The following is a 21,941-nucleotide window of genomic DNA, read 5'->3' on the forward strand; positions in this document are numbered from 1 at the left end:
TGCATATAATGCAAAATAAATTATTTAACTCCTTTTGCTTTTAAAGCATAATTAATTAATTGTAATTAATTTACAGGAAAATAATTATTGAGATGAATAAAAAACTGCTTCCTGGAAGGAACATCGATAGATATGAGAATAAAATTATTAAATGAATGAAATTCACTGCAAAACGTTACCCTAAAAATAATCATATCTGACTTTTCATTGCCCTTTTATCAAAACAACAGCTCTCTGCTATCACTCTCACCTCGTCGAGCATGTTTTTCATCCTTCACACAGATTTCATTTAAGGAACCAACTGGATCACAATGGCATGGCTGGCATGGTCTTGGATAATTTGGAGATACCTAACAAGAATATTAAATTGCTCTTAGTCAAATGTAATAAAAACGTCAATATTTTTCAACTTGGCAAACTTTTAAGGACAAAATAAATTTAATAATACATAGTAATAAATTATATTGAGAAAATTATATAGGAAATTATCTTTAATATATATTTGCAATTTCCAAAATCCCTTTCTTCTAAATAGATACACAAATGCAAAGAAGATAGTACAATATACTTCTATTTATTGCTACCTATATTCAGCAATTATCAAGATTTTGCCATATGAGTTCCATCATTTTTCATTCTTTGCTGAAGTTTAAAGAAAACTGCAGATAGAGTATTTTAATCCTTACACATTTTAGTACGCATCTTTCTTTTACAATCATAGTATCATTATAATAAATAAAATAACAATATTTACTTGATAGTCTCTAATATATATTCCTTAATAAAATCCTTCTGATTGTTTTTTTGTGTTTTTCTTTTCTTACAACATAGTTCAAAATTAGTAATTTCCCCAAATTTATTTTTTAGGAAGTTTGTTCACGTTGATCATGATGTGGCTAATTAAAAATAGAAATTTAGGGGCGCCTGGGTGGCTCAGTTGGTTAAGCAACTGCCTTCGGCTCAGGTCATGATCCTGGAGTCCCGGGATCGAGTCCCACATCGGGCTCCCTGCTCAGCAGGGAGTCTGCTCCTCCCTCTGACCCTCCCCCCTCTCATGCTCTCTCTATCTCAGTCTCTCTCTCAAATAAATAAATAAAATCTTTAAAAATAAATAAATAAAAATAAAAATAGAAATTTATATTTGGTGCTGAAAAAAATAATATTAAGTAGGCAAATTAAACATTTGGCTTCCTGGAAAGACAGCATCAGCCAAGGGCAAACAATGTAGTCTCCACAATTAGGAAAATGTGAGCTCACATCTCAGTGTGCCTGCTGACTAGCTATGTGACATCATGTAACTTCTCTACTTCCTTGTGATATGAGGATCTCAGTAGCAACTACAGTGATATTATTAAACTAAAATTAAAAGGAAGAACATATAAAAGATCTGATAAGATTCCTCAGATATATTAAATATTCAATACAACTAATTTTAATGTTAAAATTTTTAATTAGACAAACCTAGACTATGATAATATGCTGTAATTACAATACTTGTTTTCCAGATGCAATAGGATAAGAAGAAAAATAAATTTGCCTAGGGTATACCTAAATACTGTGCACATGCTCTCTCTCTGTGTCTCTCTCTCTCTCTACTCTATATAAATAAATCTATTCACATAAATATATGTATTTCCCCCATAAAATATAGCCATACATATGTATATATCTATACTTTATTTATAAATGTAAACTTGTTTACTAATATAAATCAAAGTGTTATAACTAGAGTTATTTACATGTCTGATAGAATATCAATCAGCTCTATTCACAGATCAGTTTTAAAATCATCATTTAAGACACATTTATTCATTCCCCATTATGAAGTAAGAACTGTCCAAAAGCACAGATAGGTAAGGCCTGGTGTCTGCCTTAAATAACAGGCTTGAAAGGTATTGATTAAATAAAATGTGCTAAGTGATAAAATAGACATACAAACAGAGCATTAGGGCACAAAAGAGGAGGGAGTAATAATACAACACAATGAAGTCAACACTGTTTCACAGAAGTGACATTTAGACTGAAGCTTGAAGTATGAGCAACAGTTTCAGAATAGGTATGGGAGAAGGGCTCTCCACCTAGAAAAAAAACACCAAGACATGAAAAAAAAAATGAAAAAAAAAACAAAAACCCTCTGTGTACAAAAGACAAAAAAATTCTTTTAAATGAGATCTTGGCTGTAATAAATATGATTCATGATTCCAATGATGAGCTTGAGTAAATCAAAGTCTCCTAATTCATTATCCTTCTTTGCAGTAATTGGGGAAATCTGCCAGATTGCTGACCAGGAATCTTTCTAACATGAGATCCTATAAATATATCACTTTGCACATGATTTTTAATTTTATTAAAATAATTCAGATTACTAATTAGTTCTCAAAATAAACATTGCATTATATATATTTGATTTAACTATTAAATATATGGATTTAGTAAATAAATCTTAAATCAGATTTTAGGACAATAATTTTTAAAATGTTGTAGAGATGTTATTTAGTTGACAACTGCAATGCAAAAAAAATTTTCTTTTTATATCTTTATAAAAATGCAATGGACTTCTGGGGCCCTTGGGTGGCTGGGTCAGTTGAGCGTTCAACTCTTGATTTCAGCTCAGGTCATGATCTCAGGGTCCTGTGTTGGCTCCATGCTCAGTGGGGAGTCTGCTTCCCTCCCACTCTCTCTGCCCCTCCCTCCGCTCATGCACTTCCCTCTCTCTCTCAAATAAATAAATCTTAAAAAAAAAAATGAAATGGGCTTTTACCCAAATATTAGGCACTTGAGATATTTGAATTTTTAACAAATAGTGTAGCATAAGTATTTTTATAAGTATTAAAACACCATAATCTAGGCTCTGATTCACTTAATTGACTTGTAATAAAAACATGAAGCTTCCAGGTTTTATAATGGCCGTGTCTTGTATGGTCCAATCTACTCTCAGATAGCAATTATTAATTCTGGACAAAATATGAAAGTAAAATATTTAAGGGCCTGGGAAATTAATCAAAAGCAGGCAGAACTTGGAAGAGTTTGAGGTTTGGAAGAATTTGAGATTTGAAAGAAAAAAAATATACTAGCTGAGATCTACGTTCAGAGATGGGGAGCACCAAAATCTGCATATCAACACTCTTCCAATGCTTAACTGATCCCTTAATCACACATCCATTCAGGAGACTCCAAGGAATCCAGTGGAAAGTAATAGCAGGAAAGCTCAATGATGTGAGTAAAGTTTTCAGGTCTGCATACCATAGAGTAAACAGAGATTGGAGTTGTCAACCAAGTTAGCAAGATTAGACAACCACCTTGAGCTTTTATTATTATTATTATTATTATTATTATTATTATGTTATGTTAATCACCATACATTACAACATTAGTTTTTGATGTAGTGTTCCATGATTCATTGTTTGCATATAACACCCAGTGCTCCATGCAGAACGTGCCCTCCTTAATACCCATCACCAGGCTAACCCATTCCCCCACCCTCTCCCCTCTAGAACCCTCAGTTTGTTTTTCAGAGTCCATAGTAGCTCTCTGTTAATCTACCCTAACACAGTGTAAAGCAAGCCTCTACATAATCTAGTTTAAAACTACTAGAACGAATAAAGGAACTCAGATATAGGATATAACATCAATATTTGAAAATCTTGATAATAATATTAAACAATTTTAAAATTATTATTATTATTATTATTTTTTAAAGATTTTATTTATTTATTTGAGAGAGAGAGAATGAGAGACAGAGAGCATGAGAGGGAGGAGGGTCAGAGGGAGAAGCAGACTCCCTGCCGAGCAGGGAGCCTGATGCGGGACTTGATCCCCGGACTCCAGGATCATGACCTGAGCCGAAGGCAGTGGCTTAACCAACTGAGCCACCCAGGTGCCCCTTAAAATTATTTTTTATAATAATACATAAATATACTGAGAATTAACAAAAGACATGCAAGATCTCTGTACTGAAAACACTGCTGTGAATATTTAAAGGACATATAAATAATTGGAGAGACATGCTATATTCATGGATTACAAGACCCAATGTTAGCGTTCGTTCTCTCCGTATCTATATTTAGATTCTATACAACAGTCTCAACTAATATTTCTGTCATTGACAACTTCATTCTAAAATTTGTACGGGAATATAAAGAAATCATTATGTCCAAAACAATCTTCAAAAGGAAGAATAAAGTTAGTGCACTTAGGTTTCTGAATTCTAGACTTATTAAAGGTAAAATAAATCAAGATACAATGCTATTAACGCAAGGATGGACAAAAAAATCCATGGGACAGAACTAGGGCTCCAGAAATTGACCCACATGATCAAACCACATGATTTGCCACAAATTCCTCAAAGCAATTTATTTATTTATTTTTTGAAGATTTTATTTATTTATTTGAGAGAGAGAGAGCACAAACAGAGGGAGTGACAGGCAGAAGGAGAGGGAGAATAAGTCTCCCTGCTCTGTGGGGAGCTGGATGTGGGCTCCATCCCAGGACCCTGAGATCACGGCCTGAACCAAAGACAGAGGCTTAACCAACTGAGTCACTCAGGCGCCCTGCCTCAAAGCAATTTAAAGGAAAAAAAGAAGTACTTAAAAAAAAAAAAGGTTCTGGAACAACAGGTTAACCATGTAGATCTTAATCATTATTTTATACCACACTCAAAGATTTGCTTGAGATGGGTCATAGATCTAAAAGCTAAAATTATAATGTTTCTAGAATTAAAAAAAATACCTTGGCTTGAAGGGAAACTTCACAAGATAAAAGAATAGACAATAAGCACTTACTATGAAAATTAAATCCAAAATGGGATCAGCTGTAAATTTATAATAGAAGATCTGCAGTAGCATCAAGCATTGATAGGAATGACTTAGTGACTGACAAATATCCACTCGCCACACCCACTGCACCCACTAGAATAGCTAATTCAAAAAGACAGTCAATACCAAATATTAGACATGATATGGAAGAATTGGAACTCACACATTTTTGGTGAACATGTAAAATATTGTTACTAATTTGGCAAAATGTTGGCAGTTTCTTATAAAGTCATATAAAGACATTATAAATATCCTATAAAACAAGTATTCTATCCCTAGATACTTATGCAAACAAGGTAAATAAAACTTGACCACAAAAACACTTAACATAATATATAAGTCCTTCTGTGGTCATGTTTTATTTAATATAAGCAGTGTTTTGTAAGAGCTAACCAAAACCTGAAAATGACATAAATATCTACCAACAGAATGGATTAAAAATTGCAGTACATTCATGCAAAGGAATAATACTCAGTAATTAAAAAAAAAAAGAACTATGGATGCACACACCATGGATAACTCTTTAAATGTTATATTGAGTGAAAGAAGGAGAACAAAATTGTATTCATTTTATGATTTCATTTTTATGAAATTCACTAAGAGGCAAAACTAATTTATGTTCTAAAAATCAGTTTGCCAAGGGGTGAGGATTGACAGGAATGGGGCACAATGGAACTTTCTAGAGAGATGGAAGTGTTTTATACCACATCCTCAAAAGATTTATCCAGTTTCTATTTTGAAACACTTCCAGTCACCTCTTAGAATTTGCAGTCAAATTGTTCAGAGAAGCTTTCAAAATTATTTTTCCATATAATACATCTCTGTATGAAAAAGCCAAAAATAACACTTTGTGAAGGAGAAAGCATACTTTACCCCTTTGGGTCTGAAGAAACCATCAATGCATGTCTCACAGTTTATACCAGCCGTGTTTTGGGTGCAGTTAATGCACACACCCCCTCCAATGTACTTTCCATGGATATTTAAACTCAGATTTCTTCTGGCAACATTTTCATCATAATAGCATTCTTCAGCTTTCCCATGACAATTGCATGCTGCATTAGGGAAAAATAAATTCATAAACATTAATTTCAGGTTTCAGATATTGAAAATCATTTTCTGTTATATAATAGATTTTTGTACTCTATGAGAAATTATATTGCATTAGCATATATATATAAAATCAGTACAAAATTATCTAGAAAGTATTTGGATTTATTGAATATATTAATAAATTCATACTTTTTAATGGAACTTGAAATAATTAAAACCTATAAATTAAACTGAATCATATGAAACTGCCAATATTTGACTGATTTTATCTTACAAAACTGAAATTTCTCATGGTTCAACCCATAATTTCCTATTATGACAAACAATAAATTATTGAACTATGGCACTGAATGATTAATATCCAGGTAATCTGCAATGGATAATTATTACATGTGAATTTCAGTGTTAGAACCTATGGGTAAAAAAGGACATTTAGGACATAATTCCTTTTTTGCGCTCCTGATAATAACTAAAACTTGGGGTTTTTTTATATGCTATGTTCTGTTTTATATTTATTGCCGCTGATTTTAATTCTCAAAATAGCTTTACGAGTTAGGGACTCTTTTCATCTATCAGGCATGGAGATAAAGAGAAGTGAAGTAATTATAGAAGGTAACCAAATCAGTCTTGTCAACCTCACTCTAAAGTGAGGCTCCTGAGTCTACAGGGCTAACACCTGGCAAATCCCTTCAAGTTCTATCTGATAAGAGAGATGAACTGTATGATAAGTGCCAAGGAATCCGGACAATATGAGAGCTGGTTTGCTTAGTGGCTGAGATCACACTGTTTTGCATCAGTCTTGGTGCTCCAGTACTTAGTAGTCATGTGACGTAGGGAACTTCTTAATTTCACTTAGGCTCAGTTTCTGTAAACATGGAGAAGTCAATAGTAATTACCAGATAGGAATATTTAAAAGCTTTATGTGAGAAAATGCCTGCAGAATCATTAGCATAATGCCTTGTATATAAGTTCTTAATCAATTTTTCCCCCCCGACTTCTTCCCCCTTGATCCTCCTTGTCTTCCAATCCCCTTCCCTTCTTCCTCCTCCTTTTCTGTTTCATGTCATACTAAAGGAGCTCAGGGATATGAAAAAATTATTCCCCCAGAAAGAACCGGGTAAGGCTTTAAAAAAAATGGGTAAAATTTATTTTAGGATGGGAACTAGGGAAAAAGATATATTATGCAGAATCTCCTTCCACAGATGCTGAGTTTCTTAGATGTTCTTACATGGATTTCCACATATATGTGTGTGTGTGGGGGGTGGGTACATATGTGTATACGGGTTCATGTGTGGGGCACACAGCTTAGTCTCCCCCCCCCCACAGAAGGAAACATTTATAAACTGTTCTGAACTATTTCCAAATTTTTACTAACAGTAAATAGCATACTCTTTCTCTATTAGCATATGTTTCCCCTAAGGCTACACAGGGTACTTCTTGAATGGGGTGTTTAACAGATCCCTATTGATGGGTAATTATATTGTTTCCAGATTTCTTTCATAAGTAACACTGAGTACATACTAGGAGAACAAGGAGGTGGGAGAGGATTGGGGGTTCTAATGTCATACTGCTTCCCATTTGTCATATGAGTGACTCTGTGAAGAAAATTTAAACCTTGGTGTCATTTTTTTTTTTTTAAGATTTATTTATTTATTTGTCAGAGAGAGAGAGAGCACAAGCAGGGGAGCGGCAGGCAAAGGGAGAAGGAGAAGCAGGCTCCCCAGTGAGCAGAGAGCCCTACACGGGGCTCCATCCCAGGACTCTGGGATCATGACCTGGCCTGAAGGCAACACTTAACTGGCTGAGCCACACAGGCGCCCCACTTGGTGTCATTTTTATGCTTCCCTCTTACGGATGTTGTGAGAATGCAAAACACCCAGTGGAATGGCTGGCACCCGGGAAACACTCCGCTGCATAAATGTTAGAAGCAGTCATAGTAGTGATTATGTGCTCCTGACAGAGTCCTAATGTGCTCTGTACAGCTATACAACGACATCTATAGGTGAAATTCCTGCAAATTTTAACTTCAATTAATTTGAAAAATTTCCCTCCAAAAATGCTATGTCAGATTACTTTCCTTCCAAAAGATATGATAAAACTTTAACCGTAGCCTCACCACCACTGTGTATTATCAACCCTCTTAATTAGTTCCTGGATATAGTAAGCATTCGGGTATTCGTTGAGTGAATGAATGATAAGCTTTGATAAGTTGAAAAGAGTATTTTCATTGTTTTAAATGGTACTTCTTTAATTATGAATAAGTGTGATAACCTCTTTAGATCGTTTTTGAGTCTTGTCTTTTCCTGAGAAATGCCTGTTTTAATCTTTGCTCATTTTTAACCGGTTTATTGAATTCTTTCTTATTGTTATAGAAGATGTTTTAATATAGTAAGAATATTATCTCCTTGTCATGTTTGTAGCAAATAGCTTCCCCAGTCTGTTGACTTTGGTTTAGAATATAAGATTCTTGCTATACTGATGGAAAGTTTTCAAACTTTATTCTAGGGAAACTGTAGTCATAAATATAAATCAGTAGGCATTAGAAGCAGTTTTTTATCTTTAGGACAATACACAAGAATTCTTAAAAATCCTGTTATAAAAATACATTGCAAGAAAACAGGCAAGATTCCTGCTTCCAGTTTAAGTAGAGGGAAATATAGAGGAATGCAAAGTGATTCTCACATTATTTAGATTTAGTATTTATAACCATGAGTGAAGTAGGTAAAACACTGAGGCTGGGGGAGGCCTGCTTTTCACATTCCATGCCCAGGGCCCTCTGCCTACAGTTTCCGTGGCTGTTTTCAAGGCCCTGCACCTGCAAAATTCCCCATTTATAGCCTCAGAGAACATGGATGGTACCTACTCACAAAGAGCAATTTTTCACTCTGCCATCAGCAGTTTGCTATCTCACAGAATGTCCAAGACACGTGATAGAAACGTCTTTAGTACAGGCTTAGCAAGGGAAGAAATACTCTTTGCTTTTTAGAGATATACGCTGCCTTAAGTAAGCCAGATTGATGAAAATCCAAATTAAACTCAAATGAATTAGTAGGTAATTATTCATTTTATAGAAGGATCTGTCATGTTACAGAAGGGTTTTTCTACATCTTAAGGTGATTGGAACACAATTCAACTTGGAAAAGAAAATTTTCATATAAGCTTTCAGGAATGCATACATAAAAGCATGATATTTATGTAAGGTTCTAAGGTTTGGATTCCTATCTTTAATTTGTGGATAAAATAGAAAAACATTTTTTTTTTTCAGTTTGAAAATACAGCCTCCCATCTGTCCCATAAGAAAAGATAATTGTTTCAGAATTCTACTATTTAAAAAATGTAAATAGTAACAAGTGGCAATGTGCTTCTATGTTGCTTTGTCCATCCCAGTTGCTCACAAATTTGAGCTATACTTTTTGTTTCCTTGTGTAAATATATATACACAAATGGAGAGTGGTACAGGATTTTGCAGATCCACTTTACAAAACTAGAACTGTGTGAGAAAGTCAGGGGCAACAGTAAGAATCCCTGCCCTCAAACGCTGCTCCCATTTGGGATTGCTGATATTCCACCAGAGGAAGAGATATATAATTAAATTTAAAGATATTTGAGAACATGAGTGGCATTTCCCTTAAATTCACTCTTAGGAATGAATGCCTGCTCTCACTGGGAGAAGCTGAGGGATGGTCAGGAATGGGGTAGGGGATAGGTGAAGGAAACAAAAGCTGGGACTCCAGATGCCCCTTTTACCACAGTATGTGGTGGTGGTCTATTTCTGCAGATATAACTCAGTAACAATGGGTGATTTCTAACAAAACATCTTCACAATCAGGCAGACACAAATCGAAAGGCAAAAAAAGGGCACCTGCGTGGTTCAGTTGGTTAAGCGCCAACTCTTGGTTTCAGCTCAGGTCATGGTTTCAGGGACGTGAGATAGAGCCCTGCATCAGGCTCAGTGCTCAGCACGGAGTCTGCTTGGGATTCTCATCCTCTGCCCCTCCCCCCCCTCTATAAAATAAATAAGCAAATCTTTTCTAAAAAAAGGTGAGTACAGAAAATGGAGGGACTCAAGGCATTGATAATATATGCAGAATCTTAAACTCGAAAGAAAATATTTTATGGTTGGGGGATGACTAAAGTTTGAATGATTCAATAGTTTTAAGAACCTACCATGTCTGACACATGATACGTGATAAAATTTTTTTAAATAAATATACAAAGTTGGTATTAGCTTAAAATGTCTACCAAGCCTGTTTTGGGGGCCATATATACCTGTGGAACTGAAAAAATGTAGCTAGGACTCGCTAAAATATTAATATTTGAATTTAACTGAATTGGGCTTCGTGGGTAGTTTGGATTTATAGCTCAGCACAAGTCTTTGTTTTTAGGTCTCGTTTTGGCCTGAGCAGATCTCCAGAACACAGGTTTCTCTAGCATCCCTGTCACCATGTTGGGCCAGTTGACAATTTTAGGCTACAAAGTCATCTGCTACACTTCTTGAATATTTCCCGTCTGAAAAAACTGGACATATGGGGTTGTCTTCAAAAATGATAACATTCAAGTATTAATGAGTGTTTGTTGACACATATTTGCACAGCCGATTTTTTACTATTTTTAATTACTGGCTTTTTTCTTGGTTGTCACTGTCCCATAATTGTTACAGCATAGTTTATGCTAATGAATATCACTCGTGCCATTTCTAGTATTAGTATCTTATACTGTTATTAATGAGAAACCATACATTTAAAATATTTATTACCATTAAAATATTATTTTTCTACAAATTTGATTTTTTTGCCTTCTCTGTTACCTTTTACTCTCATATTCTTCCCAGCTACTGTGCCCAAACACCACCCTTTACTAAGTATAACTAATGAATCAGAGTGTTTTTGTTTTGTTTCTTAGGTAATGATATAGCTCTAACTGGAAAGGTATAATCTCTTCTCTCTGTTTTTTTCTCCATTTAGTAGATGATTGATATACAAAAAGCTGTCTACTAGGGGAGGAGCTACAAAGGGAGAAGGCAGAAGAATCTGGAGCTATACTGGTTTCAGAAGCATTTTACAAACATATAAACATATTAGAAAATTAGTCTCTATATAGTGTAGGTTTTGCTGAGTGTTCATTTGCATTTCTAGCGGAGTGTGTTTGTGTGTGTGTGTGTACATAGTTGACCCTTAAACAACATGGGTTTTGAACTGCATGGATCTACTTATACACAGACTTTTTAAAATAAATATATTGGAAATTTTTTTTGGAGATTTTTGACAATTTAAAAAACTCACAAATGATCCATGTAGCCTAGGAATACCAAAAAAATAAGAAAAAGTTAGATATTATTGTAAGAATACAATGTATTATACATTATATTATACATATATAAAATACATGTTAATTGACTATGTTATTGGTAAGGCTTCTGATCAACAGTAGACTATTAGTAATTAAGTTTCTGGAGAATCAGAAGTTATATACAAATTTCTAACTGTGGGTGGGGGTTGGCATCCCTAACCTCCACTTTATTCAAGGTCAACTCTGTGTGTGTGTGTGCGTGTGTGTGTGTGCGTGCACGCTTATATAATGCTTATAGCTTGAGATTTACTCTGATGACAGTATGTGTACTTTTATAAAAAGTATGCTTTTACTATGCTTTTATCTATTTTTCGTAATGCCCACACAGTGGTAAAGTCTAGGTGTTTAGTAATATTTGTCAAATTAAAAAACAAAACAAAACAAAACTGAGTAAAACAGCAGGGTAAAAGAGCCTACCAGCTATTGCCTTGGATAAAATATATAAACTGGAAACACGCACTTACCTAAAATCACCACATGTTTACATTACCTGTATCCCAGAAAAGGAAGAACCACATATGTTGTTGAATTCTAAGGAACATACCTTCACATTCTGTTTTAGTCAGAAAAGTCCCAGCTCGCCAAGGTTTCTGATGGAATCCCGGACAGCACTGATCACAGCTATCACCACATGTATTATGCTCACACTCACAGCGAGATTTCTAGGCAAAAATTGGGGGGAAAGCATAATTTTAGTATTTTTGGAACCACAAATAAAGGGCTTTCCCCAGAAGGTAGAAGGAAGAGAAGAGAGAACTTTGAGCCCACGTGCCAAAATGTGAAATTCCTGTCAGTCTGGAAAGGAAGAACTACCAGCCGTGGGAGTGGACATATTTGATCAACACCAGCCTAAGGAGGTCCAGACAGGTTCTAGAATCACTGGGCTCAAGTCTGAAAGAGCACAGGCCCAACTGAGATCGATCTTGAAGACTGAACTCCTTACTCTGATTCCTGAGTTCTATAGGTTTTCTGGTTTGGAGGTGTCCACTTTAAGGCAAAGTACTGTTAACATTTAAGGTGCGGGAAGAGGAGAATAGATTCCTAGGCACTGAAGGCCATAGGTCTAATAGAAATCTAATGTCCCAGGACTGAATCCCCTGTCTGTGTGTGCTCCGAGTACAGTCCAATTCATCGTGTGGAACCGGGCCTGCAAGGCTGCCTTGTGGGCTCTCACAGCTTGGGGAACACGTGAGAGACAACACCCACACCCTGCAGAGAGCTGCACCATGGACTTGCCCAGAAGGATAGGCCAGGGCATTTGAACCTTCCCTAGGAAGTCACATTATGATGCATTAGTCAGAAAACCAGCTTTGAGAGAAATAACCATTTGTATTATGGTTTTAGAGGAAAAAAAAAATCTGTACATAAGTAACTATGTTCACTGATCTTACTACTCAATATGTTTCTTCCCTATAATATACAATAGATGATTCTGTATTTCATCAGTTTATGACTGAGAAAAACAGATATCCATTCATTTTCTTTTTAGGTGATGCTTATTTAATACATGGGCATTAATAAAAAATTCAAGCCAAAAGCATTCTAGCATTTTCTACCTGGCAGTTTCATCACTCTCTTGAATACGCTCTTCAATTCCATGCCATTTCACCCCAGCCCTACCTCAGCCTCCTGTTCCATGGCCTTTCCTATTTACTTCCATGTGCAGTTTTCATTTGTTTGCATTAATTTTTTTTTGGTGAAAACTTTTAAAAAGAAATGGTTAGGTTGATTGATGGCAGGCATTCTCTAAAGTTAAATCATACAGCAGGCTGTCATCACTAGAGAGGTTTCAAAATAGATAGACCAGTTTGGAAGCCTTTTTGGAAAAAAAAAAATTAATCTGTTTTCTGATACTGTGGTGGCTGACTTCAAAGTCTATCATCCTAACTGCCAGCTCTGTTTCACCCTGGCATGGCTTCCTGTTACACCATCTAACTGGGGAGCTGACATCCATTCACAGCATCCCTGTCGGTAAAGCGGCTCATGAAGCATTTGACAGTTGAGAGTTTCATTTTGCTAAGCATACTATAAATATACATACATTTGTCACCGGATCAAGTGGACAAGCCCTGGCATGACCATAGCAGATGCACATCCCTCCGACTGAAATATCCTTGACCGAGTAGTAATACTGCAAAAAGCAATCCAGAGAGAAATCCTGTTAAGATGACTGCAAGGTGTAAGTAACAAAAGGGAACATTCGCTTAAAAGTGTTACTTTCTGCTTTTATCCTTAGTTTGAAGCACGAGGGAACAACGGAGGGCTCACAAAAGGTATCGAGTTAACTCCTTGCACTGTGATCAGAGCCCAGAGAAAGAATGCTTCTGATTTACATTTGGTGGGCATTTGAGAAATTTCCTTCCCCCAGACATACAAAGTCTATGCTGGAGTATTTATTATTGAGGGCAAGTTGTTATGGCGGGGTGGGGGAGGGTAAGGGCAATAACTCCTCATAAAAGTTGTTTTATGTAGTTTTGTGAAAGAAAACTTCCTTTATTGCCATTATAGGAAGCTCAGTGTTCATTAATCACATGCGGCCTGTCTTACTCAATGAAGAAACTCAACATATTTAGAGGAAATCATGCTCGTAACAAAACGTTTCTTAACCATATTAAGAGGAAATAAAAGGTAATGAACTGCAAGATTGATTTAACGTAATGTAAGAAGTAAACTACATAGGTGGGACACTTGCTATTTTTTTCATTTTTATGTGAAAATGTCCATGTGATTACTTTCTTATTTGAAATTAATATAGGGCTATGTCTTTAATTATTTTAATCTACCCACCTATTTTTAAAGATAATTTATAATTATAGTACTGGACTATTTAAAAATTTTAATTAATATGCACATAACATTTTATAATTGTGAGAATACATTATCTTATAGAATCCAAATAATCATCTCCGTGGTAGATAGTTCTATTATTCTAATTATTCACATTAAAAGACCCAGCAAGGGGGCGCCTGGGTGGCTCAGTCGTTAAGCGTCTGCCTTCGGCTCAGGTCATGATCCCAGGGTCCCGGGATCAAGGCCCACATCGGGCTCCCTGCTCGGCGGGAAGCTTGCTTCTCCCTCTCCCACTCCCCCTGTTTGTGTTCCCTCTCTCGCTATGTCTATCCCTGTCAAATAAATAAAATCTTTAAAAAAAATAAAAATTAGGGCGCCTGGGTGGCTCAGTTGGTTAAGCGACTGCCTTCGGCTCAGGTCATGATCCTAGAGTCCCTGGATCGAGTCCCACATCGGGCTCCCTGCTCGGCAGGAAGTCTGCTTCTCCCTCTGACCCTCCCCCCTCTCATGTGCTCTCTCTCATTCTCTCTCTCTCAAATAAATAAATAAAATCTTAAAAAAATAAAAAATTAAAAATAAAAATTAAAAATAGAAAACCCAGCAAGACTAAGTAGGTGAATACAAATCTGAGTTCCGTAGTTACAAATTCCCTTTTTCCATTTACTTCTTTTATTTTTCCTGTTTGTTTTTGTTGTTTACATAGAGTATCTTTTATAATATTTTTTGTTACTTTTCTTTCTTGATATACCTAGACCTGGACCTTGAAATGAAACTAGCCAGGAGTTTAGGTAATGTAAAAGTCTGCTTTTCACTAACTTCATCACTTAATAATATAGAAATGAATAGGGATATTTGCTCAGAAAGCTGATACAGTATTTTGTAGATGCTTTTAAAATGGGGAAATTTGTTTTAAATATAAACATAATGCTTCACTTTTGAGTCATGAAGAGCTGAAATTCAATATCCTATTTTTATATATTTAAATTTATATGTAGTGTTTACTGAACTTGAGCACTTTCAAAAAGCTTATTTATATGTTGCATTTTATTGCACTATTTTAAAGGCTCATGTACAATGAAGTTATAAATAATAGATGTGCACCCAACCCCCACTCTGCCTTCTGCAAAAGATGATAAAAGGAACATATTTATTTACATTGGTTTTTTTCCTCCGTTAGATATACTGTCGGAAAAGATTAAATTTCACTTCAAAATTACTCAGTCTTCCTCAGGGTATATTTTTAAGTCATGTCAACATAATAATAAAGGTGATTTTTTAAACAAGAGGCTAAACATTGCAGTAAAATAATGATTACTTCTGCATAAGATAATTTACAATATGCTGAAATGTAATGCAAGGTAAAATTATTTCAGGTTTGGAAAATGCAGGGCACTAAAACATCCAATGTGTGTTGTATGAGGATAATCAAACCTTAAAAGTTATTTTTGGGATGATGGAGTGGTTAGGTGTGGGTAAGTTAAGTAATGAGAAGAAAATATACATAAGGGGTATTCATGAACTGTGAAAAGTGCTGCCCTTCGATATTCAGCCTGCTGGTTCAGCGATTTGTAATTGGTGGCAGTAGTCAGACTTTTAGAACTAAGTGCATCGTTCTAGAATTAAGTGCTGTGCTCTCTACAATCCTATTTCCACCTTTACCTCTAGTCATAGATTATTCTGTTAGCATAGATTTGCTTTATGGATTTATAGCTGAATTGGTAACAATGTCTTGGTTGTACAGCAGCCTATAAGGAGTGGGACATAAACTAGTGAATGTGGTAAGGAATAGGTAAGAAGAAAGGCAATTATTACTTTAGTAACCGGGACTGATCTGCTATGTCATAATCCATAAATTCCAATTTAACATTGGAAAACAGCACTTCTGTTAGCTCCTGTTTTCAAAGATCTATTAAAAGGAATGCCATCACCTTTCCTCCCCGATATTCTATTTATAAAAGACAATAAAACAGGGTATACAATCAGTTTTCCGCCACAGTAGAGCTTTTTAAAACTATGCCTTGTGATTCATTAATGAAACATAAAGTTAAATTATTTGATTGGACAAAATGGTCCACAGAATAGCAACACTTAGATCACCTAAAAACTTGCTAGAATTATTGTTTCTCAACTCTGCCCTAGACCTACTGGGCCAGAATCTACATTTCCACAATATCACCAGCTAATTCTATTCACATTAAAGTGCAAGATACAGGGGTGCTCGGGTGGCTCAGTTGTTAGGCGTCTGCCTTTGGCTTGGGTAATGGTCCCAACGGTCCTGGGATCGAGCCCCACATCGGGGTCCCTGCTCCACGGGAAGCCTGCTTCTCCCTCTCCCACTCCCCCTGCTTTTGTTCCCTCTCTCTCTGTGTCTCTCTCTGTCAAATAAGTAAATAAAATCTTAAAAAAATTTTTAAAAAGTGTAAGATATACTGAGATGTGTATGTGCATGTGTATGTACTGAGTTATGATAGAAAATATATTTCTTAGTGTGGATTGTGGCCAAAAATGTTTCAAAGCCACGGCACATCCTGAAATAACTCCCCAATGGCAATTATGATAGTAGTTCAGAACACCTAAAGTGACAAAAACAAATTCAGTCATCAAAAATAAGATTATGAACTAGGCACTGCAATCTTCGCTTTACAAATGAGGAAATTCAAGTTTAAAAATGTTAAAAAGTTTAATAAATGCTACATATCTAATAAGTGGCAGAGCTTGGCTTTGAACAAAGGAAGGTTATGTTGAATTTTAGTCTGATAACAACCACTCCTACAAATCACTGAAAGAGAGCTTTTTAAAATTACTTAACAATTAAAAATGTCATTTACAGGCTGCAATATGATTCATCCTAACTTACTCTTCGGGTGACAATCGGGTCTATTTCTCTTGGGTCTTTGTGAGCAAACATCATCAAATCAGCATTCAAGGTCCGGATCCTCTGAAATCTCAGACGAATATAGCGAGCAGAGGTAAATTCTAGCAGTTCAGGAGAAGGGTCATCAGCACTTGGTCTCCCATTGATCAAAGAGATGTGAATCTACACAATATGGGAAATAATTTAACAATTGAGGTTACCACAAATGAAATATCTGGCTTTCTCTGATTTTTTCTTGTGAAAATAAAGTTAAGCTTCACGTCTCCCAATTAGGCAGATGCAGGTTGATATTTACTCACTGGAATATAGTGTAGTAATTGAGGAAGTTTACAGATCTTCTAATATACATATAAGCAATTCATTTGTTTATATTTTAGGCATTCTCTATATACTGCAATTCCCCATAGTCTTTTTTTCTAAGGCATTGCATCTACTTGATTTTGCTAGGATTTCCATAAAACCTTAAGTCAATCATTCTTTTTCTGAAAATTGTTATGCCCTAAAATTAAAGAATCTGCTACATAGTGGGAAACCAGAAAAGTTGGTTTTTTAAAAAGCTACAAAATTTCAGATAATAGAGGAACTTAAAGTGCTTCTAAGATTGAAAGTATCGAATTATACAGTCTTAAATATATACAGCAAAAATTGACACATTAGAAGAAAACTAGACAAATCTACAATCACAGTGAGAGATTTCAAAAGGTTGTTTTTTTGTTATTTGGGTTTTAGAAATTGATAGATTAAGAAGACAAAATAATTAACAAAGATTTAACATATTCTATGAAAAATACACTCTACGAAAATACATTGAAACCTGGATGGAATTGTACATTTTTAGGAAAATAATTCCGTACAATTAACACGAGAAGAAATAAAATCTAATCATGTAAAAAATGGAGAACTTAGCAAAGAACTACCCTCTAGAGGTGCACAAGCCCATATTCTCTCACGGGCATCTCATGAGAGTAGAGAATTCTGATGAGGAAAAACTGATAGAACCAAAAGTATTCCTATTACAGATAAAGAAATTGTTTCCCTAATACCTGAGGAGCTCCTATAAATCAACAACAACAAAAAGACCAACAACTAACACAAAAACACAAAACTATACAGGGACTATTCAAAGAAAAAGAAATAGTAGTGGCCATTAAGCTTTCGATAAGACAGTGAACCTCATTCATAATAACAGGACTGCTCATTTAAGTTTTTTTTAAAGATTTTATTTATTTGATTGAGAGAAAGCGCGAAAGAGAGAGGGAGGGAGAGGGAGAAGCAGGCTCCCCGTGGAGCAGGGAGCCCGACGCACACTGGGATCATGACCGGAGCCGAAGGCAGATGTTTAACAAACTGAGGCACCCAGGAGCCCCACGACTGCTCATTTAAAATACAGTAATAAACCATTTCCATTTTTTCACGTTGTCAAAACCCCCAAATACCTACAAAACTCCCTCATGGCAAGACTAAGGAGATACAGGAATTCTCTGACACAGGTGTGGATGGCACAAACCACTATGAAGGTGAATTCAGCAATAACTATCAACATTACAAATGCCTAGAATTTGGGCCTAGAAATTCTACTTCTGGGAAATATCCTACATATATATATTCCTACAGCATTTTTTTTGGTAATAGCAAAAGACTGGAAACAATCTAATACCTGTCAATAATGTATGGCTGGTTAAATAAGTTATACATCTATACAATGAATTACGTGTATGATGAAAAGGAATGAGGAAACTCTCAATATACTCAAAGGAAGAAGTACAGTACTTTTACTTTTTCTGTCCTTGGTAAATGCAGTATTCTCTATGTGATAAATTATATCAAAATTGTCCAAAAAACTTTAAACTGGCAGGGTTTAGATGGAAAACATACACATGGAGAGAGACAGACAGATAGACAGACAGACACACACACACACACACACACAAATTCAGTCATCATTCACACACACTTACAGGAGGCTAAAGAGACAGGAATACAAGAAGAGAAGAACGTGTGCTGGGCTGAGGGTGGTCCGTACATACACTGAGAAACTGTGACTTGAGGTCACCCACTGGAATTCTCATCCACTTTTGCAAGACGATAAATCATGTGTGTTAATTATGTTTTTTGACAGGAGAGGCAATGATATGTATTTCTATTCCTAACATCCTGCATTTAGATAATCCCTGAGAGATTTTACAATCTGACTGCCAATAAACTACTGAATCACTAGAAAACTAAATATAGCAAACTCTGAGATGAGAAACTAATTCTGATGCCACAAAGAATAAACTCAAAATGGTTCAGGATAAAAAAATATGAAATGTCCCAGCTAACTGAGTCTACCTTGGATATTTAGTGGAGAATAAATTCATTTAACGCATTTGAGGATGAGAGAATGCAAAATCTTCTAAAACACTGAACCTCAATATACTGAATACCCTCCCTCTAAGGGAGGAAATTCTAGAAGACTTAAGTAGGACTTGCACATTCCACAGTTCTGGTATCTAGCAGGTGAGCCAGAAATATGTTTAAAATTAAGTTGTCTCTATGACTTAAGAATGTGTCAATTAAATGTAAAGCTTGAACAAATAGATGCATGAAGCAATTAAAATTAGTCCCCCTTAGAGATTTTGGCATCCAAGAAATCACCAGTGCCCTTGAATTCATGCTTAAGTTTGTATCTTATCAAACTCTCCCTTCATTGCTTCCAAAAGTACCATTTGAAAGAAAGGAAGACATCACCACAAGTCCAGGATTAATGTTTCTGAAAATTATTAAGGTTTATTTGGTGTAAATGCTGTGGGAGCCATATCTGTACTGTATACAGAATCAAAAGTTCCTCAATGAAACATACAAGAACTTTAAAAAAAAGTGGTGCACATGTTCTCATTTAGGTTAATAAATCATATGATAGCGACATAAAGGATTCAGCAAAAGAACACTTCTCCTCACAGCTTTGGTATTTTCATCAAGCTACTCTGCCAAGAGATCTTGTGAGTTAGTCCCAAGCTGTTTCTGGGATATAAAACCAGCCAGATGTTTGGCCATGTTGTGTGCAGCATCCTTCCGTCATTTTCCCCCACTCTCCTTCAAAATAAATCATAATATTAGATAGGATATGTCCACTGGCACTTTGCTGTGTAATTCCAAGTCCATCGGATAGCTTTGCATACTTCCTGATCTCCTGGGGGGGTGACAACTGGAGGGTGTCTATCTTCAAAAAGATGAAAAGTGTCAGTCCTTAAGACCACCGCTGCCTTGCTGAGAGGCCGTGGGAATTCTGTGGTAGTCTGGTGTCTTCTGAAATGATTTCCATTACAGACACGTTGGAGAGTATATGTTCATGCTGTCAAAGGAATTCATTCCAACTGAAAATATCAGCCTGATTAACAGCCGGCTTTTTAGATTTTAAAATTACACACTTCTCTGAAATTATTTTCACAGATAAATAAAAAGAAAAAAAAACCTCAAGAGAAATACCCTTTTTTATGACCAAACGTCTAAGTCAATATTATACTCTACCCATCCAAATAATTCTGTTTTTATTCATTGTAAGCATACTATTTAAATCACATTTCCTTTGCAGATGGATAAGACCTCTGCGCCTCTATGGTGTTTTTACTTTTGTGATTAGAATACAACTTAAAAATAGTTTTCACAGCAAATAATCAATTTTCTAGTATGGATAATTGCCCCTTATTATTATGTTTTTCTATTTATATTATTGCATCTGCTTTAGATTGCTGGAAGAGCTATAGACCTAATATGTTCCCCAATGATACAAGTTTATTGAGTAAATGGATGGGTGTGAGAACGATCATTAAGGATCATTAATAATCATCAGAAACTTGGAAAGAGTAGTGGAAGAGGATGGCGTTGACAACGTGCTGTGTGGTATACTTTGTTCATACATTTTAAAAATCCCATTTTTGTCACCGGTCTTTAAGTGTACCAGTGGCATAAGAACAACAAGTTGAAAGTGAGGTGATCCCAGGAGATACAACCAGAAAATCCACGTGTGTAGGATGAGATCAGCTGTCTGTAGGCGTGGCCAAAGAATCTGTACAGAAATAAGTGGCTGAGACTTGTGGGAACCCCTTAAACCCAGTCATGCTTAATACGATGTTTCAGAGAGGGAGAGTAAAATTATAATAACTTTGAAAAGGGAGCCTAATCACTTTTATTTTATCCTGTGAGGGGGAAAAAAGCATGTATCTGGTGAAAGGGGGTAAGCTGTGTGAAGCTTAGGAAAAGGAGATAGTGCAGTAATTTGTCACTGTGTTTCTAGCACAGAGCAAAGGCTCTGGTTCTGGCTCCGGGTGGTCAATAGAAACCCCCAGATGATCGATTTTCAGTCCTGACCATACTGGATCTGTTGTAGCATTTAAAACAATGGGTTACTCCCATGACTTCCAGGACACCACGCTGTCCTGGTCTTCCTAACCCTCCAGCTGCCTTTCTCCCCCTCCCTGCCTACTACCTCCCCCCTTTCCTCCCTGACTTTCTAATATTGGAGCAACACAGCATCGCGTTTTTGGCCTCTTTTTCTTGGCTATCCACACTTACTTAGTGATCCCATCAAAGCTCACCAATGTATATACCATCTGTAATTGTTTATATGATTAATGAAAGTAAAACACACCCTGTGGCAAAAATACATGCATGCATACATACATACCATCTATACTGATGTCTCACACACCTGTATGTATCTCCAGGCCTAACCTCTCCTCTGAAGGTCAGAATGCAGACTCCAACTGCCTTCTGGATATACTGATGTAGCTGCCACATAGGCATCTCAAACTTGTATCTCAAACTGAATTCCTGATCTTCAACCCCTCCCCGATCTTCATCCCCCACAATCTTCCCAACCTCACTGAATATAAGAAACAGCACAGAGGATCATAGGGAAAGGGAGGGAAAACTGAATGGGAAATCTTCAGAGAGGGAGAAAAACCCTGTGAGACTCTTAACTATAGGAAACAACCTGAGGGTTGCTGGAGGGGTAAGTGGGTAGGGGGTAGGTGGGGTAGGTCACTGGGTGATGGGCATTAAGGAAGGCACGTGATGTGATG

The 21,941-nt window shown here is 36.1% G+C and overlaps 1 protein-coding gene across 1 annotated transcript in view; it reads right to left on the bottom strand.

Annotated features, from left to right (window-relative positions):
* LAMA2 (laminin subunit alpha 2) overlaps window positions 1–21,941 on the bottom strand; it is a 472,574-nt gene that overhangs the window by 346,833 nt on the left and 103,800 nt on the right. Inside the window, exons 5-9 of the mRNA XM_044917544.1 lie at window positions 16,861–17,040; window positions 13,255–13,344; window positions 11,758–11,875; window positions 5,688–5,866; window positions 251–350 (exon numbers count right to left, since the gene is read on the bottom strand). Coding sequence (XP_044773479.1) covers window positions 251–350; window positions 5,688–5,866; window positions 11,758–11,875; window positions 13,255–13,344; window positions 16,861–17,040 — 667 coding nt within the window. The remainder of the gene's footprint in view (window positions 1–250; window positions 351–5,687; window positions 5,867–11,757; window positions 11,876–13,254; window positions 13,345–16,860; window positions 17,041–21,941) is intronic.

The sequence above is a fragment of the Neomonachus schauinslandi genome, chromosome 8 (assembly GCF_002201575.2).
Source record: "Neomonachus schauinslandi chromosome 8, ASM220157v2, whole genome shotgun sequence".
NCBI lineage: Eukaryota > Metazoa > Chordata > Mammalia > Carnivora > Phocidae > Neomonachus > Neomonachus schauinslandi.